General features: G+C 36.4%; 1 protein-coding gene across 1 annotated transcript; it reads right to left on the minus strand.

Annotated features, from left to right (window-relative positions):
• Positions 1 to 1,233: 1,233 nt before the first annotated feature.
• On the minus strand, positions 1,234 to 25,218 carry LOC145662222 (uncharacterized). Its single transcript, XM_081727558.1, has 5 exons — positions 25,008 to 25,218; positions 20,339 to 20,569; positions 15,358 to 15,487; positions 11,137 to 11,291; positions 1,234 to 1,596 (listed from the first exon to the last, which is right to left on the minus strand). The coding sequence occupies exons 1-5, from the start codon at positions 25,122 to 25,124 to the stop codon at positions 1,381 to 1,383; spliced, it is 849 nt and encodes a 282-aa protein (XP_081583684.1). The 5' UTR covers positions 25,125 to 25,218; the 3' UTR covers positions 1,234 to 1,380.
• Positions 25,219 to 26,847: the final 1,629 nt, after the last annotated feature.

Here is a 26,847-nt window from a genome sequence, read left to right on the forward strand (position 1 = left end):
CGGAATGGTTTGAGATATTAAATTGCTATAAATGGCATTATGATCTGTTTATTGAAAACTATCTACGTAATTAAATATGATACTTATCTAAACACGTTTTTCAAAATAAAGTCCTTTGAAAAAAAATCAAATATTCAATTTCTTGTACTTTTGTTTCGTAATATTTGACACTAAAGTACTTTGACTGTTCGTTACCCTGTCTTTGTAACTTTATATTTACTATTTGTGGAACCCTCCAAAATTTCCAATCTATTCGCAGTGCAAATTTAGGGTAAATCACTGTGTTAAATGATGTCCTTGTGTATAGTAACCATGAGTCCATAAATTAGACCAGCGTTTTTCGAACAGGTCCCCTTAGACTGGACTTAGTCCAAGAAAAGACACCCAAAATAAATAAAGTTCAAGTCACTATAGTTGAGAATCTGAAACAGGTGTAGGTTATACTATTTAGTAAAGATAAAATTCGATAGCTTACATAAAAGTACACTCATGTCCAAAATTTTTGTCGCATATCAATAACTGTCTTCTTGTAAGAATATAATTGGATAATGATTTTGCAGGGTACGTTTAATACTGATACTATGTGTATAATTGGGAAATGTATATTTCTGGTAAATTTCATAGGAAAAGAATTATAAATACGAAAATTAGAATGAGTAAAAAAAAATGTTGCTAAATGGACAAGAAAAATTTATTTTCGTTTTCTTGTTCTTAATATTTACTGTTCTTTTGACATGAAATGTGCCACATACATGTCTTTGCGGATTACTAACATTATAAGAAATACCGGGCGAATTCGTTATCAAATTATATTCCTAGAACAACTTATTTATAGACATGCGACAATAATTTTGGACATGAGTGTACAAGTATTCTTGATGGTCTTCAGTTTAAAAACTATGCGTGTCTATTAATTTCAATGTAGAATTAAGAGAATTTTCATTTATACCATTTTAAAAACACTATGCAATTAATTGGGATAGGCTCAAAACATAAATAAATTTGCTTTCAAAGGTGACAAGAATAGAGTTGTTTGTAGAACGTTCTGACTCTAATAGAAAGTTCTAGAAACGCTGAGTCACATTAATTCTTTGAAACTGGCCAAACGTGGAAAAGCATATATTCTCACAATTGTGATATTTTATTAATGTAGTAAGACTTGAAATTTTGTCTGATTTTTCTTTTCCATTGGGAAGGTGTTAATTAAACTGTAACTATGAGGGATAAAATAATTTTTAAAAATAGTGGGATAATAATTATGTTTATTTGAGATAATATTTAAAATTCCAGCTCAAAAAATAAATCCTAAGAATAAATATTTTGTAAATATGTTTAATTGTTTTAATTCTAAGAAATGCATATATTTTAATCAATATTCGTTTAAGAAGATTCCACTCGCAGTAGCAATCCCGATGCTCCGCCCACATAAATCTCCTTATTCGGTCCAATAACCAGGGCAGTGATGTAATTTCCAACGTCCAAGTTGGCAGTGTTCTTCATGGTCTCCACGTCCCATTCTCGTAGAGTGTTGTCCCATCCACCGCTGTAGAGTTTGTTCCCTTCGCCAGCCAAAGCGTTTATGATTTTGTCATGAGCCTGCAACAGAAAAATAATATTTCAGAAATTATGTTGATCATGTACATTATAATATCAAACATTGATTTTATGTTCGAAAATATAGAACGCAATGTACAAAACATTTAATAGAGAGGTTATCCACAAAATAAGCGGTAACCTAATTGAAAGAACACAAAATGTAATGAAACAAAAGAGTTTATCATCCGACTTGGACTACGTTTCTACATATTTACCATCACTGGCGTCCGCAAGGGGGAGGTTGGGGCTTACTTCCCACCATGGGCCAAGATAATGTGTAAAAATAAACATTTATTATATTTGTGATGATAATCGAATGTAACAGGTTGTCCGATCATCCTCGAAGCGTTGGCCAGCAAGAAACCCAGATGGGTGAAGTCTGGAATATACGGAGGATGAGGAAATGTTTTCCAGGGAAAGGCTATAAGCTCTCATTATGCACATTGTTCCATGCTTCGTTAAATTATCGCACTGATTTCCATACCATTGAAGCATGTTCTGTTCATAGGCGGCGCCACCGTGGCTGCAGCTGCACCCACATTAACTTCGATTTTCAAATTTCCTACAATAATACTTTCTATTTTGTGTATTTATTAATTTCTTATGTTTGGATATATTTGAGTGACTTTTTAAGTCTTAGGGATTATTTTTGAGATCTTAAGGTTCAATAGTGCGGAGCGTTCTGGCAACAACGTAAGGATGTGTTGTTCCATCCAAGGATCTTATAAAATAGAGGATCTGCCCTTACAAGAAAATCTTGAAGCCATACGTCACAGTTTCGTCACCCCTACTCTGTCCACTCCGCCCAATAGGATCGCAATGTTTTGAGCCAACAATCATGGCGGAAACGAAAGTAGTCGATCAGACGATGGCAGAAACGAGAGTAGCCAATCAGACGTGCCGATGCTCTGTTGTTTTTTGGCTTCATCGATTTAATAGGATGAAGATACATATGGGCAGATCTTCTATTTATAACATCCTTGGTTCCATCCTAGCCTGCAGCCACATTACCAAAATCCTGGCGCCGCCTATGGTTCTGTTAACTACACCACTAATTCAACGATGAATTTAAGTTCTGGGCATATTAAGCGCATTCAATATCAATGACTGAACTCACTTGACAAGCAGCGAGTGTTTTGATTTTCTTGAATATTATCGTAACTTTACGAAGTGTATGCATTTCTGTCTATTGTGACGTCTCTGGCTTGTAAATTGGTCTAATTCCTCAGTATACTTGCGATTCGGCGGGATTGTAGCATAATTTGCAAACTGGACGTGCTTTATAGGTGTAGGAGTATGTTTTGTACCTTGTGTTGAGTTCCAATGTGAAATTAAAACTACGAATACATATATTTGAGTATTCACAATTAATTCTAATTTGTAAAAATAAATATTTTTGCAACACTTCCTCACTGGTACGAAAGTTACACGTTTTCGAGGCTTGAATTTTGCTTATGACGACAATAAATCTTAAGTTTATATTTAATGCATTCCTGTCATGTATAGAATACTCCTCTCTATTCATTTGCCTTAACAAGCCTATTTCTATAAACATACAAGGAAAGTTAAATTGGTGCGACTGAAATGTCCGTCTTGATGTCTGATGAGAAACTCAACTTACCATCAGAACAAAGAGCGCTTCTAACATCACAAATTCAGTCCACATCCAACAAACAGATGGGGTGTGTTATTGAACAGAGTCATTTGGAAGTGCACCATGGAGAATATTGCTAATGACTTTGTTACGAATTCAAAGTGGGACATTCTGCAGAGCAAGCCGTGAAAGACTTTAAAAATGCATTTGGACCAGGAATGGTATAGCGAATCACGCAGAATTCGCCTTCGGTTTGTCAATTGTTATTCCTGTGTCATAGCATTGTAAAATGAACCCCCTGGGCACCGAGGAACATCATGTTCGAATGAGCTCTTGAGAAACATCGTGGAAGCCGACTGTCGGAATAGCGTTTGTGCCATTGGAGATTAATTATAAGGCATATATCACACTACTGTCGTTTGGCGTCTCTGTTCAATCGGTAAGATGAAGGAATTGGACTCACAGATGCCACATGAGTTGACAATAAGAATCGGCACCTCGATGTGCGTAGTTCTTAGACTGTATGGAATAACTTCGATTGTCACTTCTGATGAAAAATCTACGACAAACAAATAGTCAGGACAGTGATTGGATCGTGATCAACGTATAGAAAAGTATCCCAAGTCATCTCTCTACCCGCAGACGGTATTGCTGCTGTTTGGTGGGTGTGATCCATTCTATATTCCTCGTGAAGGTAAAAGCCATCACTGGAGAACACCATATTCCAGAACTCCTTGAAATGCAGTACGTAAGCATCTAACAAGCAAACATGCTGTCCTCATATTGGACAATAATGCTGTCGACGCATGCTCCCTGCATGAGATGTAGTATGAAACCGTCACCCACCGTATTCCGCATAGATGTGCTGAGTACCACCTCTTCCTGCATCTCGATCACTTCTTGAAACACAATAACATAAGGTAGTACAACGTGCTGTTAAGAATTTTGTCGCATCACAGACTTCATTCGCCACGGAATTCAATGGAGTTTAAGCAGTGGCAAGAGTGTGTGAAATGAAAATGAAATGTAATCTTTGAGTTTTACGTATCATGGTTATGCCGGCTAGGCTAAAGGAGACGGTGATAATGAGAAATAAATGAATTGGTCGAATGAGTAAAGTGGGAGAACTCCGAAAAAACTACACACATGATTTTTTCAACACAAAACCAATTGATTTGACATGTGCTGAGATGAATGCTCTACTATTGAGCCACCGCGGCTCCTAGTCAGATGTATATGGTTGCAAACTGCAACTATTTTGATTATACACTATTGCAGTTTTTCTGTTTCTTGGAAATGACTGGGACGGATGTTTCATTTGCACCAACCTAATAAATTTGAACATTACAAAATAAATAACTTCATCAAACTTCAAGCTCAATTCACTGTCTAACTTTTTAAAGAAACTTAATGTCTGACTAAGATTTGATAGTACTAAGGTTTTCCAAAAAGTTTCGGTCGAAATTTAAAAAGTGGAATAAGAGACACGGTGCTTAGCGTTAGAACTATCACCTCTAGTGCGAGAGGCCTGTGGTTTGTTCTCAGGCCAATTGAGTTTGTGGTCGACAACATGCTGTTCGTGAGTTTTCTTGGAGTGTTCTTACACATTTTATTCCATTAATTATTTCATAATAATCCGTCTCCTTTAGCATGAAGGGCACAATCTTCGGACGTAAAACTACAAATTTCAAACTGAGATAACTTACGTAACATACCACATACCGTAAGCGTCGGTGGACCACAGACGGGCAACTAGCTACATCTTGCCAAAATTTGCGGCCCCGCAGCGACGATCTGCCATGGCCCCACTTCCGTCTTGAAAATTATACCACGAGCGTCAAAGATGCGACGAAACACGAATGAACCACAAAATTGTCCCCCAAAAATATGTTAAATCTCCTATATGCGTCATCTGGAGACCGTGGTAGCGAGTGGACGTGTTTTTCTTTTGCTCCTGAGTGCAGTGAACCGTGATGGGTGTTGAGCTTGGAATTTATAGGGCCAGAATAGGCTTATTCAGAATTGCTGTGAAAGAATCATCATGTTCTGTGTTAGTGAATACACCAGGCTATACGAAAGTGTTTTTTGCCTACGGATTAATAATATTTACTTTGTTAATCATCGGGGGTGTAGAGCAGCATCCTGGGCCTCCTAGCACTCAACGCAATGACATTGCTGAAATTAAAGATATATTATCTTCTCTTCGCGCGTCCAATGAAAAAGTAGTGGTTGAAGTGGCATCCCTTTGTGCAGCTAATGAACGCTTAACAACTGAAATCAAAACATTAAGGGAAACAGTAACAAAACTGGTTGACAGAGTAGATACCATCGAGACGAAATTATTGGAAGTGACAAGTGAAGTAAGTGAGCTACATCGCTATACTACGTTCTTAGAACAAAAAATTGACGATCTCGAAAACAGGTCACGAAGACAAAATTTAGTGTTTTATGGGGTGAAGGAAGAAGGGAATGAAGACTGGGCAACTACAGAAAAAAAAGTGTGTGATTTGCTAAACGACCGACTGCAAATGGAAACTGATGACCAACTTATACAGAGGGCTCACCGCGTTGGAAGAAAGTGTCAGGGCAGAACAAGACCCATAGTATGTAAATTTTTAAGTGATAAGAAAAAGGAACACGTATTAAAAAATAGAAATAAACTTCGGGGTACAAACATTTGTGTGGACCAAGATTACTCTAGTTCTGTAAGGCAGGAACGTAAACAGTTGCAATATTATTTAATGAAAGCGCGCAAAGAAGGAAAATATGCAAATATCAATTTCCGATATTTGTATATTGAAGGGAAAAGATTCACGCTTGCCGAACTGCAGAACAGTGAAGACAGGTATTTCCAAGAAACTGACCAAGCCGAGGGAATTTACAATCAGCCACCTGAATCGCCTAAAGCAACTGTCAATCAAGAACAAGGAAAACCTCAACAGCATCTGCGACAAGAAAACCAAGCATCCGCTCCCTCCCCCAACCCTCTATCTGGACATTCCAAGGCAGGCAGAAAGATATCAACATGAGGGGGGTGCACCAAGGACACTTCCGTAAGTACAAAAACATTCGAAGTGAGAGGTGAAAGTGACAATATAGTTAAGGGGAAAGATTGCTATTTTAATATATATATTCAAAACGTAAGGGGAACTCGTACCAAATTAAGAACGCTGACCGAAAATGTATTAAGTAACAATTATCAGGTAATTGCATTAACTGAATCTTGGCTTACTAACAGTCATAATGACTCTGAACTCTTTGATTCGCGGTATGTCGTGGTAAGAGCTGACAGAAATATTGTTACTTCTGGTAAGAAATTGGGTGGTGGTGTTGTATTAGCTGTAAATAAAAAATATCGTGTGCAGAAAATTCCTTCCCCAAACATTCCTGGTGTTGATTGTATTACAGTAAAAGTTTTTGTAGATACGGTTAATTGTATATATATTGGTCTTGTATATATTGCACCTGGGTCAAATCAATCAATATATAGAGAATATTTTGAATACATATTTAGTGTACTACAACCAGAGAGTAACATTCTTCTGACAGGCGACTATAATCTCTCACAGGTCACGGGAACTGATTTCAATTTTTTAACATCTACTGGAACCTGTCAAGAATTATTTCACTTAATGAATTTTTATAATTTACAAACCTACAATAATATTAGAAACTCGTATGGCAAAACGCTTGACCTAATACTATCGAATCTTACCAGCGTAGAGGTCATACACGAACACCCTCCCCTTTTACCGGAGGATGCCCATCACCCAGCCCTCCTAGCTGAATATAAATGTATTAATTTTAGAAATGCTAAGTGTACAAACAAAAGCGAAGTAAGAGACTATAATTTTTTTAAAGCTGACTTTGATAAACTGTATCGCGAAATATCACTAACAAATTGGGAACCTATCACAGATAGTTTGACTGTAGATGACTCTGTGGATTTTTTCTATAATATACTCTATTCTATTTTTGACCGATGCATCCCGAGAAAAAGAGCTAAATTCAATTATCCTACTTGGTTTTCAAGTGACATAATTAGATTAATTAAGAGCAAATCATATCACCATAAGAAATGGAAGCAGGGTTCTCGGGACGCACTTTATCACTATAATAAATTTAAAGAATTGAGAACTCTTTCTAAAAAAGAAATTTCTAATGCATACAATATATATTTAAACAACTGTGAGGCCAATATTATAAATAATCCTAAGACTTTCTGGGCGTATGTTAAGAATAAAAAGAGTAATTCGGGAAGTAATATCTTTCATTATGATGGTCAAACTTTGAGTGACGATGCTGATATTGCAAACGCGTTTATGACAAATTTTCAAGTTACACACAATAAATCGAGCTACAATCTTATTCCTATGGAGCAACACAATAATTCGGAAATCCTGGACAAATTAAACATTAACTTTATAGATATCGAAGATGTGGAGAATGCTATTAAAAAACTTAAACCACGGTCATCTTGTGGACCAGACAAAATACCACCATATATCATTAAAGGCTGCTCAGAAATACTGAAACATCCCCTACAAGTTATTTTTAACAAGTCAATAGCTTCTTCTACATTTCCTACGAAATGGAAGATTGATGACGTCTGTCCCATTCCCAAAACAGGCTGTCCTACAGACCAAATAAAAAATTATCGACCGGTAACCCTACTATCTGCCCCATCTAAGATATTTGAAATTATTATATACGAAAAAATTTATTCACATGTACGGTCAGTAATATCTCCCTTTCAACATGGTTTCATGCCAAAGAGGTCAACTGTAACTAATCTCTCAGAACTTACACATTTTATAGCTAATCAAGTTGATAAAAAAGGAACAAGTAGATGTAATTTATACAGATTTCTCCAAGGCGTTCGACGTAATTAATCACGATATACTTCTAAGCAAACTTGTGACATTCAATTTTTCACAAAATCTTCAACAATTTATAGCATCCTATCTTTACCAACGGAAACATCGCGTTCGATACAAGAATATTTCAACTAAGGAATATGTCGTAGACTCTGGTGTGCCTCAGGGATCGAACTTAGGACCTCTGTTATTTATACTATTTGTTAACGATTTACCACCTGTAATAACATCTTCCCACAAACTTTTGTTTGCTGACGATCTAAAAATCTATCGCAGTATTTCCACGGAATTAGACGCAATTTCTTTGCAAAATGACATTAATGCTATTTCCCAATGGTGTGAATCAAACAAGTTGCTACTAAATATTAGAAAATGTAAAGTAGTATCATACACCAGGAAAATAAACTATGTACGCAATGTGTATACTATTAATCAAACACCAATTGAGAGAGTGGATTATGTTACTGATCTTGGAGTCACTCTGCAGTCAAACCTATCATTCGATATTCATGTCAACAGAGTAATTGGTGAGGCCTTTAGGAATCTTGGCTTTGTGATGAGATTAGGAGGTGATTTTTCTAATACTAATGCTCTCAAAACATTATACACTACCTATGTACGGTCTAAGGTGGAATATGCAGCGATAATATGGGGTTCTAATAGTAAGAAATATATAAATAAAATCGAAAACATTCAAAATAAATTTGTGCGCTTTTTGACATATAAAGAAATAGGTATATATCCCAAATTTGAGAACTACGAAGGTCTTCGAAACAAATATTTATTACAATCTCTTGAAAGCAGAAGAAGTCACTTCATATTATCTTTCTTACATAAAATAATTCATGGTGCAATTGATTCAGAATATTTGTTATCAGAAATCAAAATTCGCGTCCCACATAGAGCAACGAGACCCCATAATGACATATTCCATCTTTCAGCGCAAAGGACTAAAGCATTAGATGTATCACCTGTCAGAAAAATGTGTATATTGTATAATAAAATGTCACAAGAACACCCAGATATAGATATTTTTAGTTACAAACAAAATTTTCATTCTACATAAATTTGTTGTATCCTGTATATCGTGCTATTTGTATTTTAACGTATATTTTACTTTCATATTATTATTTTATTATATGTGTATCTTAGAGTGTATTATAATAGAATTGAGGTCATATTAGTATGTTATTATATATGTATTTTAAAGTGTATTAAATACACTTTACAATAAGGGAAAACTGTAATTAGGCATTTATTTGCCTGTTGTTTTTCCGAAATAAATAAATAAATTGTTTATATTAAAGTGAGTCTAAAAAGCACTAAAAGAAAAGTAGCGCGAACCACCAACCTTATTATTAGTAGGTGCGTGTTCTTCCGACATAGCCACGGAGGGGATGGAAACCTTGCTTGTAGAGGAATAAATCATTGACGTCTTTTTAATTTGGTCAATCAGAGTACTCCTTTGACCGTGTATATTCGACGATAACCGTTTGGGATCAGACAGAATGAGTTCGCCATGTAATTTTATAACAAAATGACACGAGTCTGGCAGTTTCCAACTAAATTCATACAATTATACGCACTCATCTCAATATTTTTCACTTCATGATGTAGAGGCGGAGTTTACACTTGACCCCCGGAGCTCACTTTAGGAACAATTCGTCAGAAAATAATAATATATAATAATAACCGGATGCACATGACTGGCGATAGTTCGTGTTGGTCCTTTCGCGATTCTCCGAGACGAATCGAAGGAGCGCGGACCAAAATGAAGTAACGTGGTGCTAACTTCAACACTCCGACTCTAGATATCTGTTTCGACTCGAAGAAACCGTGCCACTAGTGGCACACCAGTGGTAATGCTTCGACGCGTCGCTATGTCGCCGATCGACATTTACCGGCAAGTGGGCCACTAGATGTTGGTGACGTTTACGGCATGGGGTAGTAACTTCATTTTCCTGTTTTCATATACCTTCCCAGTCAAGGTATTCTCTGAGCAACGTTACTTATTGAACATTGTCAGTGTTAGAGTAACCAAAATGTTTAATGAATCCAACCGAACAAAATCGAAAGTTCCACGCGTCTTAACAAATTTCCCTACAAATCGAATCTTTTAAGATGCAGAGAGCTCCGTACGAACAAAAACAAGTATAAGACAGATTATAACACATGGGAACAAAGTGTAGAGAGCAGTAATAATCAATTGTGTTTCATCCTACCCATGAAAATGTATAACTCATTCCTTTGTTAGAAGAACTCCTGTCATGCATAACAGGAAGAGCGTAGCTGTTAATCGTAAAATACTTGAATACAGACGACTTTTAATTGTCAACGTATTTTCTTCAGAGCTAAAGCCTATGGGTTACAAGACCCATTCTACAAGGTAGAGCTGTTGGTATCAAGCCAACTTTTTAAGGGTAAAAAATTAATCTCAATATTTAGTCTTAAAGCTCATAACTCGGACCCTAATTGAGTTAGACCAGTGGTTCTGAAGCCTTTTTGAGTCACGACACAGCCTCCTTTGTTAAGTGCATCCGCGCCACCTAATGTATAAGTGAGAAACACTGCGACGGACTGTTTCTCCAGAGTTTGTCATCAATTCCAGTGCGAATGAACTGTTGTGTAAAAACGAAAGCTCAAATTTATCATTTAATACGAGCTTTCATTCCTGAACATCTCTAGAAAATAGGTAGGTCTAAGTAGTAGGCTTTTGTAATATTTTCCATTCTTCTTTCTTCAAATTTATATTGAATTCTATTATTTTTAATTACCATTATTATTTTTAATCACCATTGTCAGATTGCCTCGAAAATTTCACGACACATCGCTTGAAAACCACTGACTTAGACACATGAAACAGTAAACAGGGTGCGCAGAAAAGAACAAAGATTCAAAAAAAAAAAAAAAAAATCTATGACAGCCACTTAAGCAAACCGTCTCATCAAGGTAAATGGCTTCAAGTGTGATCCTTATTTTATCCTTGTTATAAATTTACCTTCCCTGACAGAATATTCACTATTCCCAATACAATTAATATTATTTTTTTAAAAAAAAGTATTTGCTTACCTTTAAGCATCCGAGTTGTTTGAATTTCTCTTGAGCGTCGCTGTGAACTAAGACATCCATACCGTCCCTGTCCACAAAACACAATTTGCCATTGAGCAATACCATTGGTCCCCGACCCATAATAGTTGTCTTTGTCATGAATTTATTCGTTTCCTCTGCAAAGAAATAAAATATAAGAAAGCCCTGAAGGTTAATATCATAATAGAGGACGAGACAAAGACAATGGATATAGAGACGAGGATTCATTTGTTGATCGAGACGTCTTCAAACATTATACAAACGAAAAACTGCGTTCGTCGGTCAAAAATCAGGATCTTTTATATTAGTAGAAAAGCTCGTTTTTGCAAGATGACAATAAGGTTAAATATTATAGAATTAGCCTCCCTTTCTCCCATACGTCTGTGAAGTTGTCCCGCCCACCTAAGGAATTTATCTTTATTTATATCTACAGCATTAATTTATCGTTAGTTTACGTTAGTTTTGTTACTGAAAAGTTAAATGGGCAGACCAACTTCACAATTCCTCACCCACAAACGAATTTGAGCATTCCTCCACCTTATATCGTTAGTTTGTTACCAAAACTACCGTTAGTTTCGCAGAAATACACTTTTAATTGAAAAATGATCAGACCAACTTCAGGGTTCCTCACCCACTAATAAATTTCAACATTCTTCCACTCATATCGTTAGCTTGTTAGGTTTGTTAAAACTATTCTTAGTTTCGCAAAAATATAGTAAACTAGCGTAAACTTACAGTAAACTAATATGAGAGAGAAAATTATGAAAATTGTTTATGGGCGGGCTAACCTCACACTTGACAGGAAACTTTATTTCTGAAATGGGGGCCGCGGTGGCTCAGTGGTAGAGCGTTCACTTCTGATGCCTGGGGATCTTTGGTTCGATCCCAGCTCGTGCCAAGTAAGCTTTGTCGTGGACAATCACCGTGAGCGTGGATTTTCTCGGGGTTCTCCCGTTCCCTCCCGCTTTCTTCATTCCACCATTTCATTCATTCTCATCATCACCGTCTCCTTTAGCCTAGCCGGCATAACTGTGGGACGTAAAACTTAAAGATTTCATTTTTATTTCTGAAATAGAAAAGTGTAGTTTCGCCATATTAACGATAGTTTTAGCAAAACTAATGTAAACTAATGATATGAGTTGAACAATGTTGATATTCATTTGTGAAGTTGACCTGCCCATTTATTTTACCAATAAACACTGTATTTTTGCGACACTAACGATAGTTTTAGCAAAACTGTCGACATGTAGAAAAGATAAATTCCTTAGATGGGCGGGGCAGTTTCACAGACGTTTTTCCCATTATAAAGGTAATCAAGAAAGTTCTGTTGCTTTTTCACCCAACACCTTCGAACATCGATATGTCATCTGAGACGTACCTGAAAGATCAAAAATATTTCCCATCAGCATCAACGACCTTCTGCCAACATTCTGGAAGGCTATAGATTCTATCGCGGTAGAACTTAGTGGGCAGTGAAGTGAAGAACGTATCAAGTGCATTTTGGATCTCTACTAGGGATTTGAATTGACGTCTTTTAAGGTGATTGTCCAAGGAATGGAACAAGTAATAATTGGATAGTGCAATGTCCAGGAAGTATGGCGGATGCAATTGTGTTTCCCATCCCAGGCGTAGAATGGTGTCCCGGGTAATCCCAGCCACGTGGGGCTTAGCGTTGTCCTGTAACAAGAGGATCTCTTAGCGATTCAGAAGTGCTGGCTCCAGAGTTTTGAGTTTTTCTTGAACATGGCTCAACTGCTGACAGTACACAGTTGCATTGATGCTCTGACCAGCTGGTAGCAGTTTCTGATGCACGATGCCACAAGTAGTCAACCAAACATACAGTAAGACCTTCTGCTGTAGTGCTTTTTTCGGCTGTTTTGCAACCACTTCAATGATGGCGCCATGAAGCTTCGTAAAGGACCCACTTCTCATCACATATCAACACGCTGTCCAGGAATGGTTCCTTCCTCACACGAGACAGCCAAGAAACACAGGTGTCTGCTCATGTTGCCTTCTGGCCCGGAATCAAATCATATGAGACCCATTGACCCAACTTACAGTGCTTCTTATGTTATAGAGGTGCTGCAGAATAGTTTCACCACTCACACTGAATTGTAGTCCCAGTTCCTCACATGTCTGGACACTGTTCGTCTTAATTGCTGCCTGAAGATTTTCATTTTATACATGTGTTGGTCTTCAGGCACGTGGTGCGTCTTCGAGTGTTTCGTCACCGTCCTTAAACTTGCTTGCTAAACCACCGCTGCACGTAGTCGCGACACCCTCACCAAAGGCCTGGCACATCTTCTGCCCCACTGCAGCGGTGTTTGACTCCAGTTTGCACTCGTACAGCACATACGACCTTATGACAATCAGTGAGGTCCCATGTTCACTCTATTCTTACGCAAGTTCATGGTGGAACTGAACTGCCACAAGCAGGTATTATGTTGGATATTTCCACACCAACAACTGACCTTCACCTTATCTCCATTCGCATTCAACTCACGGTGTGAGGGCCAATTGAACACAGACCTCAACAAAAAGCGACAAAACTTACTTGGTTACCTTTATAGAAGTGGAATTTTCAAAAACGCTGAAACAAGGATTCGTTTATTTAAATTAAGAGTTTATAAACAAATTTCATACTTACAACTTTAGTAAATCCACACATTCAATATTTTGTGAATAAAGAATTGGAAATTTAAATATTAAAGAACTACCCTGATCCCCTTCCCCTTTTAGAAGCGAAATTTTCGAAAGTGCTGACACACGTATCCTCTTATTTTAAAATGAAAGTTTACAAACCCTATTTTACACCTTCGACTTAAGCGAATCCTCCCATTGGCCATTTTACAGAAATTTGTTCTTTTCCTCTTCAGGAGCAAAATTTTCGAAAGCATTTTAATTAAGAGTTTCAAATTTAATCCATTATTTTAAATTAAGGGTTGTGAACCTAATTTCACATCTTCGACTTAAGCGAATCACCACATTGAGCGTTTTCTGAGTAAAGAATCAAATTTGAGTATTGTAGACAATATTGAATATTACACTTCAGGAATGGAATTTTTGATAACGCTAAAACATGTGTTTGGTTATTTTTAATTAATAATTTATACATAAAATTTTACACTTCCAATTTAATCAAATTCTCGTATTGTACGTACATTTTCTGAACGAAGAATCAGAAATTTCAATATTGTAGAAACTGGCGCCTTTTTTACATTTAGAAGCGAATATTTGGATATCACTGAAACAACATTCGGTTATCTTAAATTAAGAGCTTATATATCGAATTAACATCTCCAACTTAAGCAAGTCTTCACAGTGGGCATTTTCTCAATAAAGAGAAGTAAAACTTGATATTATAGAACTTTCTTTCTTTAAGAATGAATTGTTTGAAAATACTGAAACATATTTGCCGAGCTTCATCTCCTAACTTTAGAGGTTCGTGAAATTCTTTATCCTTGGTTCCTCCCAAAAGTTGTTCCTTCTTAGGATACCGGTACTACTTATTTCAAATATACCTTGCTTTTGTCACAAAATGAGTTTTGTGTCCAAATTTTACATTTCTAGCATAGCTATGGCCCTGGTATATATATATATATATATATATATATATATATATATATATATATATATATATATATATATATATATATATATATATATATATATATATATATATATATATATATATATGAAGTTTAGTAAACAAAAATATAATCTGGTCGTTTGTGGGATGGAGTTTGAATCCCCTCCAATCTAGCAGTAGATTTTTCGGTGTGATTCCAGAGGAAGTAATTATTTTTTTAAAGTATTAATGTAAATGATGAATGATCAACTCAAAAACAAAGGTACAGCTTCCTAAGCTAACATATCAAACAAAAACCTTTAAAAATAAACTGCTTTCCGTAGGTATTTGTGTGCACTTAAGACTGTAATAGCACACTACGCCAAACGTTGGAACACATTTCAATCATGAACATTATCAAAGATTTTCTAGAAAATTAAATAATATATTGTTATTTAGTACCCAATACACCTATAGATTCATTCAGGAAAAAGTGTGCATACGTGTATAGGCCTACTAGGTTTGGTTAGGTTAGGTTAGGCACTAGGTGTTAGCGACGTTTACGGCATGGGGCCAGTCCGTTACATTAAAAAACAAACAAAAGAAAAAAACAAGTAGTAAGTAGCAGATCTTACCTTTTAATTCCGTGACAACTACATCTTTGTCTCGAACAGTGAACAAGAGATTTCCGTCCACCTGAAGATCCCAGATTTCTTCCACCATATTGTAAACATACTTCCGAGCATCATTTTCCCACACACTCACCTATTTGGAAGAATGCAGTACCGGTAAGTTAAACAATAGTGAATAGATTGACGCTCATTCAAATATAAGATACTGAATAATTCAGCGTTTCCCAACCTTTTTCAACTTGCGGCACACTACGGGTGTTACTTGGATTCTAGCGGCACACTTATAGATATTTGTAAATATAAAACAGTGATATTTTTCTGTGATTATTGATCTCCTTCTCACAGAGAACAAAGCTCGAACACTTTTTTTCCCCGTGGTAAATCATTATGCTTATTTTTCATTCTAATTTAAAAATAAAAAAAACAATTGCAATGAAATATTGGACTGAAGTTTTTAAAAATACGCTTTCTTTTTAAAAACTGTATCCAACCTTTTACTAAGAAGAAAGATTACTAAATAACGAACGCACAAACAAATCTCATTTACTCTTAAAACACAAATGTAGGTAATTTGTCGAAAGGATTGAATGATATTTTAAACTTTCAAGTTACGAAATAGTTTGCAACAATAAAGAAGCAATAATGGTCATAACAATGACAACAAATACTTTTTTCAACATTAGAAATGTATAGAACAGTAACACGGTATGAAACTTAGAATTGTAGATTCATAGTAGAGGTTCATAGTAAAGTGAAATACAAATATACATTATTCCCTACGTTTTACAATTTGATTGCTATAAAATTAATAATTTTGTTTCGATTCCTCGCGGCACACCAGTGGCCCATTCACGGCACACTAGTGTGCCGCGGCACACCGATTGGGAAACGCTGGAATAATTGATTGACTAGTGCAGATGGAACCATGTCTTCGAATTCCATATTCTGGCTCATGTATCATGTAGGCTACAAGCTGAGGAACGGGGATTAAACTTCAGAAAAGAATAACAGGCAGATCGTATTATTATGCCACTAAACTAACGCACATTTTTATTTGGAACTAGTGACTGATTATTCGGCATTTTTCAGTAGATGTATTCGTGTATCGTCCAGGCTTTCTTAAAGAAAATTTTGTCCGGACTCTATTTGCTAAGTAATGTAACCGAGCAGTTATATAAATATATATGGTGTACTTTTACTTCAAATTTAACATTAATTGTCAAAGAAGATGAACAAAACAAGGAAAAGATTCCTTTACATAATTACAGGTCAGAAATCCATTATAAAATGTTAAGAATTATTATGTAATTTTATCTGTGAATTCGTTTTATGTGCTGAAGACAGTTTGACTTACATAATGAACTTCCTCATTATGTAAATCTTGCGTTAACGGATTTCATCGTCTGAACCAAATTAGATCTTGTACAACAACCCGATTTTTCTGGGTCACTTTTCGATGGCGTAGTTCTACTTCATAAACACAGGCACTTTGGGTAATCTCAGCAAAAGCAATAGTATAAAACCTCAAGATACTTCCGGGATAGCATGTTGTGTTACCAGATATTATATCGTTAGTTGTTTCGATGTAAGAAATTGGAATCACACTTTACCTTCAAACTCCAAACATCGTAGTCTGTATCAGTTAAAGTTCGGAAAAATAACAATTTCATCAAATTACAAACTCCTCTGTAAATCTCCACGATATTAAGTACTGAGATTGCATTTCAAGTGACTGTATTGTGAGACAACAAAAATGAAATGAAGTTTTACGTCCCACGCTTATGCCGGTTAGGCTAAAGGAGACGGTGATAATGAGTAATGGATGAAATGGTGGAATGAAGAAAGTGGGAGGAAACGGGAGAACCCCGAGGAAACCCACGCACACGGTGCTTGTCCACCACAAAGTTCACTTGGCGGGGGCCGGGATCGAACCCGGGACCCCAAGCACCAGAGATGAACGTTCTACCACTGAGCCACCGCGGCCCCACGTGAGACAACAAGTTCAATAAAAAAACGCAGGTATATGCTTAAGAACATTGCCAAGTGCAAAAAATGTTTCAACACATAAAACAATTCTCAAACACCACATAACAACTAATCAGAAACATTAAATCAATCACACATTGAAGCTTGTATCTTTTTATTCATGCCTAAAATTACCAGGTTTAATTAATATTGTATCTGGATCGTAAACTGAAATATTTCGTTTCAAATATTTTTTTATTGGATGGACATCATTGGATTCCGTTCCTGCTCGGAACGTTTAGGTGCTGCCTTTACAAACTTAAAGTATTGAAGCCTGTTGTGGCCCAACTTCTTTCCTGAAACTGTATATTTTGTGTCAGGACAATGAGCTGCCACATGGGGCACAGAAGTTCGACAATTCCAGGATGCACACACACTGAGTTCTATTGCATCCTTGAGTTGTACATTCTCCTGATTTCTTGCCTGTTGAATACCTTTGGTTGAACGAGACTCCAACAGCAATAGCCTCACAGCAGCAGACAAACCTTAGAAATGTATTGTAAGTGTATTTCAGGAGTTGGACAAGTGAGATGGTTGACATTTATAGTGACTGCGTGGGATGAATGTTCTGTTAGACTTCTAATGCGCCGTTGCAGTCGAACAGAGAGGGTTTGATATAATAATTTCATTCTGTGATAAGATACAGAATATACGCCTGCCAGCGTTTCTCCCAGGCATACTTCCGGGTGGCTTTGTGCCCCAGTAGTTGAAAGAATTCAATTGTGATATGCAATTACATGTCACCCTCGCGCAAGGCATGTCCTTTAGGAAATGTTCCAGCACATGCTCTTACATTATGATTGTCCTTTGAACATTTTTTTTCCTGCTGCCAAAATTAGAATTGCTCTTCCTGTTACCTGCTCTTCTCCTTCTTAGCGTCGAAATTGTCATAGCAATGCATAATAATGTGCCGAAGTAAAGAATAATACAAATGCTGAGAACTTATGCCAATTTGTGTAATGGCCAAGAACTCATTCTGAGTACTATCTTTTCTTTCATATTCTTGTTTTGGCGAAGCATCAAACGCAGAACTCGAAAGAATTCGTTCTGTGTCTCTACAAATTTCCTTCATTCTTATGCGTCATTGCTTACAAATATTTATTTTGAACATTGTTTTTAAATTCCCGGTGGGAGCTCATGTGGTTCGGATTCCACGTTAATCAGTAGGTCCACGTCTCATATAGCCTTGCTGCTGAACGGGACGTTAAACTCAAAATCAATTCAACTCAATCTTTTTAAACTAACGAGATACTTTACTGATTTCCTACGACATTACAACATACTATTCATTTAATTAATATAATTATAAAATTTAGAAGTGTAAGACTGTAGATTTCTATGAAGAAGTGACTCTGTAGTGTTGAGCATTATTGCTGCCGCTGAAGACATTCTGGTTCAAAATTTATTTTAACTGATTATCAAGTGCATAATCAGGCACGTAGCCAAGGGGGAGGGGGGCTCAGGGTCCGGACGCCACTTCGAAATCAGAAATGAATGAAAAGGTGGAATGAATAAAGTGGGAGGAAACGGGACAACCTCGAGAAAACCCCCACGCACGGTGTTTGTCCAGCACAAACCTCACTTGGCGCGAGCTGGGATCGAACGAAGCACCCCATGCACCAGAAGTGAGAATCTAATATGAGTTAACATTACAAAATTAAGGCCATAAACTACTATTTTTATATGATGCTAGCTTAATATGGTAGTAAGACTTCAATATTCTCGGAATTTCTACTTTGTTTCTGTTATATCTTGTCAAAATGTTTGAAATAAGGAACTTTTGGGTAGCGTCTTTAACTTTCTCACCTTTTAAATTTAGCAACCTCAATAAATGTTAATGAGGTTTTAGTTTTTATTCATAAATTTTAAATGATCATTTTGATGTTCTTTTTTTTCTTTTTCTTTTTTTTTTTTTTTTTTTTTTTTTGTACATTTTGAAAACAATTAATCCTAGCTTTTTATGGAGTTGAACGTCCAGCGATTATGCTCCAAGGCTAGGGAATTTTTCCATGATTTTTCTATAGAATACGGAATTAAATTTCTTTTTCGTGTTATAATAGGGGCAAAAAGAGGAAATACACTGTTATTTATTCACTAAAACTGACTAGAAAAAAAGATCGAAATTTTTCAGGCAAAAAATCCGTGGGAAAAGCACTTTTATTTTTATTTATTTTGAAAAATTGCGATTTCTTTAATCCCTTGCATCTTCTGTAATGGTCCAGAAGTAGAATTAGCGAAGTAAAGATTTTTTTACATAATAATATGAAAATCTATCTAAAAAAAATATAAACTGTTTAAAACTAGAGGTTACTAACTATAACTGTAACTATACCTGAGAAAATAACAATTCTGCTAACTATGCTAGTGAACATTTTCATCCAAACTTCACATTTCCTCCTACAGTTCATGGGTTTTCTATACTCTACTGATTCGATTCAACCTGGGATGTCAAAAGAAGCTGAAAACGAAAACAATTTAGCCCCTTTCTCATACAATGTTTCCATATTATTTGCAACTGAGGTGCAAATCTTGCGCCCTCAACTTATAACCTCAGTCAATGGATCATATCACTGGCGTCTCTGGAATGTAAAATTTGGGGGGGGGGGACATCAAAGAAAGTGATTTAAGTGGTAATACCTAGCCCAACCCGTTTATTATCTTCGATTTAATTTCTTACATTTCTGCTTACCTTCACGGACCCCCTAAAGTATATCAAGAACTCTGTTATAATCATTTCACAGCCTGAATATTATATTCCAAATAAATATAATTATTATTATTTACTATTCTGTCTTTAGTAAATAAATTAAATTAGAATAACATATTGAATATTTTGTACTCCAAAATATTGGGGGGGGACGCGTCCCCCTCGTCTCCCCGCCAGAGACGCCCGTGGATCATATCCTACTTGAAGTGGGTATGTCTACACTAAAAATGTGTACTCACTATGAGTACTCACTATGCCTTTTTCATCTCCTGAGAACAACCGTCCATTGCTGAAGCGTAGTCGATGTACCGGCTCTTCATGGCCCTCCAATGGTTGCTTTGGTTCCCAGCTTCCGATAGCCCATGTGTTGATATTAGTGTCGTTGGAGCATGTATACAGGGTGTCCCCCTTCGCTGCCATGTGATACACTACATACTTATTGGCTTGGATTTCAGCCACAGGCTTTAAGTCAGGAGTCCAAATCTGCAAATAAAAACAACACATTTGATTTTATAGATAAAACTGTTCCAAAAAAAACAAAGTCATCGCTATTTTTTTATTGCATGTTTCTTCAATATCACTGAACATTCCATACTTCAGAAGTATTATGACCCAGTCGTAGAACTCTGAATCTTTATTGAGAATGGACTGGAATTTAGGACGCACACGAGACGAGGCGAGACGAGAATTAAGGCTGCATTGTTTCATCTCAATAAAATGCTATATTGTCTCGAAAGTATATTGCTATCCCATCTCGATGAAATATCGTTTACGAGATTAGACAAAAGTAATACGTAGTAAAAACTTAAAGTACCGTATGGGAAATTTGCAACATTTTGACCAAAAATCAGCAAATCTCATAAGTTGTGATGGAAGAAGCTGACAATCAGACAAGAGACGGAGGATATATTTTTCTGCCTTTCTGGTCGATATCGATACAAAACTATCTTATGGGTACATGATTAGAATACAACTCTGGTTTGATTCCCGATGTTAGCCCATATGGATCAGATTCCACGTTAAATTGAATGCCCAAGCTTCAGATAGAATCTGCTGAGACGGTAAACTCCAAATCAACCAATGGGGGGGGGGTATCAGTGGTAGAGCGTTCACCTCCGGTGCTTGGGATCCTTCGTTCGATTCCAGCTCGCGCCCTATGGACTTTGTGGTGGACAGACACCTTGTGCGTGGGTTTTTTCTCCGGGTTCTCCCGTTTCCTCCCACTTCATTCCACCGTTTCACTCATCTCTCATCATCACCGTCTCCTTTAGCCTAACCGGCATAACCGTGGGACGTAAAACTTAAAGATTGCATTTCATTTCATTTTTTCCAAATCAACCAATTAATTGAAATGAAATGAAACCTTTCAATTTAACCAGGGGGTAAAAGTGAGGGGGAAATCGGGGGACGCCGTTACCCCACATCCAGTAAATATGTATGGTGTCCCTCTACTTCCGCAAAAATTACAATAAGCAAAGATAGGAACGGGGGACGGCGTAACGTCATGCTTCCCCCTACCTTTACAGATTCATTTTTACCCTGAGTTCAACGTCCCACGTCATGCCCTTTAGGCTAAGGGAGACCGATATTTAAGCTAAATGAATGGTTATGCAAGAATTGGTAGAATGGGAGTGTGGAAGGAAACAGGAGTATCCGAGAAAGCCCACAAATGCGATGTTGTCCACCACAAACTTCCATGACCGGGGATCGAACGAGGGACCCTTCGCACCAGAGGTAAGCTCTCTGCCTCTAAGAATCAACTAATTGTTCTCGACATTTGAATAGTTCCTCTAAACGAAATTTCAATCCTTCAACCAGTGGTATATGCAGAATTTCATCAAGGGCGTGTTCTAACACCCAAGTTCAAATCAATTATATTTTAAACAATAATAAAAATAACACTTTAGCGTATATACATATATTTTATATAAAGCATCCGCTAGCCAATATTTGTATGCAGTGGCGTATTTAAGGGGGTGGCTTCCGGGCTTAAGTCCCCCCTTCCGAAATTTTATTTATTATTTTAAAATAAATGAAATATCTTACAGAATGTTTACATTTCCAGGAATAAAGTTAGCAAAGCCCTTCACGAAGCAAAATCGTAAATACGCCACTGTGTGTATGTAATAACAAAACCTTGATTTCGAAATGTTAATTATTAAGTTTAGGGACATTGTCTACTCTTTTTAAGCAATAAATGCTGCTATTGGTCCCAAGATAGATAGCTTTTCTCAGGGTTAATACTTCTTCCAAATAAATTTAAAAATTAGACGAAGGTTTTAAGAAACGAGACATTTCACGAGTCGTCTCGTCTCGAACAGTCATTTATCTCCTTTTATCTCGAATTCCACAAAGAACGTCTAGTTTTGAATGTTGTCAAGTTTTCAAGGCGAAACTCGAGAGACATGTCTCGTGTCGTGCGCATTCCAAATGATGTTTGATTGATAGGAGTGGTTTTATAGGGAACAATTTTATGCTCGTATATATTCCCATGGCGTTTCTTCCATCATTCATTTGTACTAAACCTTCTGCGGGCAGAATTGTAGAACTTTTAGAAAACAAACTCACTAGCACGAAGCCCCAATTTTGATCCGACCAACTCCAGTGACGGATACAGAAGGTAAAAACTGGGGGCGCGGAGGTCAAAAGCCCAGACTATGATAGGTATATCATAAGTTTACTATAAACTTTTAAAAATATATTTTAAAAAATAACTTAAAATTATTTTTGTTACTCAAAAAGTAAGGGCCCTGGCCCCCCAGCCTCCGGTTAGATCTTCCACTGATCCAACTCGTGATTTGAAGTTGAAGGATATATGTGGTCAGCATGCCATTACTACTATGGTCAATTGTCTTAATCGGAACTCTGAAACAATGAAATCATAGGCCTTATGCAGAGTCGTTCTGACGTATGATTAGTGCCATACTAAAGAGTTCTACTAACATGTTTCCTGCAGTAGTCAGGCTTTTAGTATGACGCTAATCATACTTCAAAACGACTCTGCATAGGCCCACATGTGTTTACAAAACCAGACATGAGAATGTGTTTACTTCGTATTTTGAAAGGAAACAAATAAATCAGCAAACCTTTTTTTTTTTTAATTGATGCAATAAGCATATGATACTGATTGATAGAATTGGATTTGAAGATAGAATTGGATTATTTTTCTATCCATAGTGTGTGTAAGAAAATTGATTGTTAGAGGGGTCTAGAATTTGAAGGGAATTATCAAAAACGCTAAATTGCTAGGCTGTCTGCTTATTTCTAAAAAATGTCGAATTTCAGCTTTCTAAGTTGAGCGGCTGGTGAGATACCCAATATTTTGCACAAATTCGGACTCCTCTCCACTCCTCCTTGGTATATTATTATAATCAATATGATATGATAACATCTCAATTGGGATCAAGGTCTAATATAAACCGAAAATGTTTTCATTCTGCTTTGCCGTTTAGCCATACATAAAATTGAATTATAAACACTATTAAGTTATTTAAGTAAAGATAGTTATAAATAACTACATAAAGGGACTTGTCATTCACTTCCCACTTGTTCTGCGAATAGAGGCAACCGTAACCTTCTTGTACGAGACTATATCCACATATATAAAGGGACAATAATCTTTCATCTTTTCTGATAGAAAAGTGCATTTTTGCTACTGGCCAAGGGCGCCGATCCTGGGGACCAGGGGTCCCAGGCCCCCCAAAGCTCATGTGGGTCCCCCTATTGTATTTATGAATATACTATATTTGGCATAATTTGAATGCAATTTGTCTTGAAATCCTCATATATATATATATATACCTTCTGCATCTGAATGGCCCTCCTTCCCAAATTTACAGACAAATTGACACCCTTGCTACTGGCTACACTAGTTTGACGCGTTTGACGTACTTCCGTTTAATAATCTTCCTAGAGTGAAACAGAGTAGCTAGTCAGTGTACATACTTTTAATCTTTCCTCGGACTGCAAGCATTCATGTCAACTTGGGCCTCTTATTAAAATATGAAATTTTGTTCCACCTAAAATTTAAAATTTTAATAAACACTTTCATTACTTCTACGAGGTCCAGTTGGTATTTTAGTTACTTTTATGCTACATCTTAGCAGGTTGTTCAGACGATGACTCAGCTGCTGTATTTTGAATTATTCTGAGTTCTTTTGAAAATAGTGTGATGCGCCCATTCCATGTTTTACAAGTTGAATCGAGAGGACAATATTTGATAGAACTTAAAAAATATGTTTTTTTGGTACCCTATAGTAAATAATTTACTCAAATGAGCCCAGATCAAATTTTCTTCGTTTTAGAATGTTTTTTGGGATATGGTAAACCTATTAGTGCTTTATTTATGTATTGATGTTTATATCGCATCAGATAAAGTAAGGAATTTTCATGTTGAAGTGACCCCCCCCCTCGAATTACCAAGAGTTTAAGGGGGAGCAGTTACCTCCTGTCTTTCCACAAATTATACCTCTGATGAGAGTCCTTTCAGGTAACTTCCAGTTGTCCCCACGTCACTAAGGAACCTCAAAATCGTCTGGGTGTTCTCCACTTCGTTAATCTCACGGGGACTAAAATGAAATTGATTAAAAAAAAAACTTATGAAGTGAACTCAATTTGAAAGAATATTATTTTGATGAGTAATCTATTCATTATGAATTTCTTTTAGTTTAACGTCCCACGTTTATGTCCTAATGATCAATGATAGTGAAATTAAATTTTTGTATTCTCCCATCGAGAATCGAATCCAGAACCACACGAGAAAGCCATACGCGCTAGTCACTAGACCAGCGGGGAATGCTGTCACACAGACTGGTAAACTACTGAAACTAGGATTACTTGGGAAACATTAAATTAATCACTTATTTTTTTTTAGAGCCCGTGTTAGTCCATGACCTACAACAAACGAGTGTTTTTCTCTTACCTTGATTTTCCCATCATTAGCTCCACTGTAGAGCTTCCCATCGTAAAAGAGCAGACACTCTAAGTCATCCGAATGCTTCACATCATCCGCTGCGGTGGCTTTGATTGTTAAAGGCATGTTCCAATGTTAATATTTGCAATTGCTAAGAAAAAAGCTTCTACCACACTGGTTGAAAGCACTAAACTCTCTCCCAGCAATCAACCAATGGTAGCTCTTAATATTCGTAACGTTTCGGTTAAATTTAGCTCCGCCTCAGATTCTTCTCGACTACTCCGATTAAAAATAGCTCGTTCGCCTCCGCCAGAAAACACGAGATTCGCGCTCTGGTGCTCTGTCGAACTTTCGGACCATTGGGCGTAACTAATAAGAACAAACGAAACATCAAAGCTATTGCGTGAATTTATAATCACTATTTTCTTCACCATTTCGTATACATAATCGATATTGCTATAGGTAAAGGAATGTGTAATTAACAATAAGAATGTTGATAAAAATGTTAGGTAATTCAGCCCCAGGAGAATATTTTAAATCGAAAGGTTTCACTTTTTTGACGCTCTATCTCAGCTACTTAGTTACAAATAACTTGTAAGGCGTAAAACTTCAAGAAAATTGAACTGTAGTCCCAGACGCGTACCTAGAAATTTTTGTTGGGAGGGATCGAATAATACAAAACATTACGTATATATACAATAGTATCGAACGGGTGTTGTTCTACAGGCAAATAATAATAATAATAATAATAATAATAATAATAATAATAATAATAATAATAATAATAATAATAATAATAATAATAATAATAATAATAATAATTTTTAAGTATTGCTACCTATATTCTCACGGAAAATTATGAAATTATAATGTTTCTATCAGAAAAGAAATAGTACAGATGATGACTAAGATCAAATTTTTATTCTTCATCAGTTGTTTCTCTGCTAAACAAGTAGTTTTATTAAGGAAATGTACAAATGTATATGGAGTTATAAAGTTTTTGGAGGGGTCTCGACTCAGGGGACCTCCGCGTGGTGCGCTCCTGTGTAGTTCCCCTTATCTAGAATTACCATATGTTAGAATTTATGCAGACATGACCACACTTTGAGAGCAAAAATTTCCTTCTTCATACATTATCCGAAATTTCCTAATTTGTCCACATTTCTAAACTCAAATTCAGTTTCGGACATTTCACAAGTAAAGATATGTTCGGTTATTTGAATTCAGAGAAAGAATTGTTAACATAAAATTAGATTTACTTTAAAAAAAAGTCGAAATCAACATCATGCTGTATAAGTACGTACTCTTGTTTATTCATCTGTATAAATAGAAGAGGAAGGCCTGGATGACTGATTGATCAGTCAGTACCTGTGTCAAACCACTAAAGCTAAAAACTTCAACTTTAGACAGTGGAGAGACTTCATGATGCAAGGCATATATATAGGGTGTTAATGAACTATACCGATAAACTCTAAGAGGTGAGTCCTTACGTTAAAATAAGAGAAAAAGTTCATATCGACTACTAAGTTACATGGAATCTGATTGCATACTTGACATCCTGAGAAAATTGTAGCCCATGATCACATGCCACACTATCCACCTATCCACACTATAATAATTTTTTTGAATCCAAGATGGCAGCTGTCAGTGTGACATACTCCCAAAAGTACGCCCTGCCCTGGGACTAATGTGTATCACTCATCTCACATTTAATGAAACTACATCTGTTGGATTGTTTTAAAAGATTGGTAAGGAACTTTTGATACAACTTGTACCAAATATTTCTATAGGCCTATGGATCATTGTTATTAACTTTGTATTGCAAATACTATATATAGATGCTTCTAGG

Source organism: Thermobia domestica, chromosome 10, assembly GCF_964235325.1.
Source record: "Thermobia domestica chromosome 10, izTheDome1.hap1.1, whole genome shotgun sequence".
NCBI classification, from domain to species: domain Eukaryota; kingdom Metazoa; phylum Arthropoda; class Insecta; order Zygentoma; family Lepismatidae; genus Thermobia; species Thermobia domestica.

Bases quoted from the DNA above. Each gene is read 5' to 3' on its own strand.
- LOC145662222 (XM_081727558.1), bottom strand. From the start codon at position 25,124: ATGCCTTTAACAATCAAAGCCACCGCAGCGGATGATGTGAAGCATTCG. The intron at 15,488-20,338 runs GTGAGTACTCAT...TCTTCCAAATAG, and splicing joins CAGGAGATGAAAAAGGCATA to GTGAGTGTGTGGGAAAATGA. The intron at 1,597-11,136 runs GTAAGCAAATAC...TTTCTGTTGCAG, and splicing joins AACAACTCGGATGCTTAAAG to GCTCATGACAAAATCATAAA.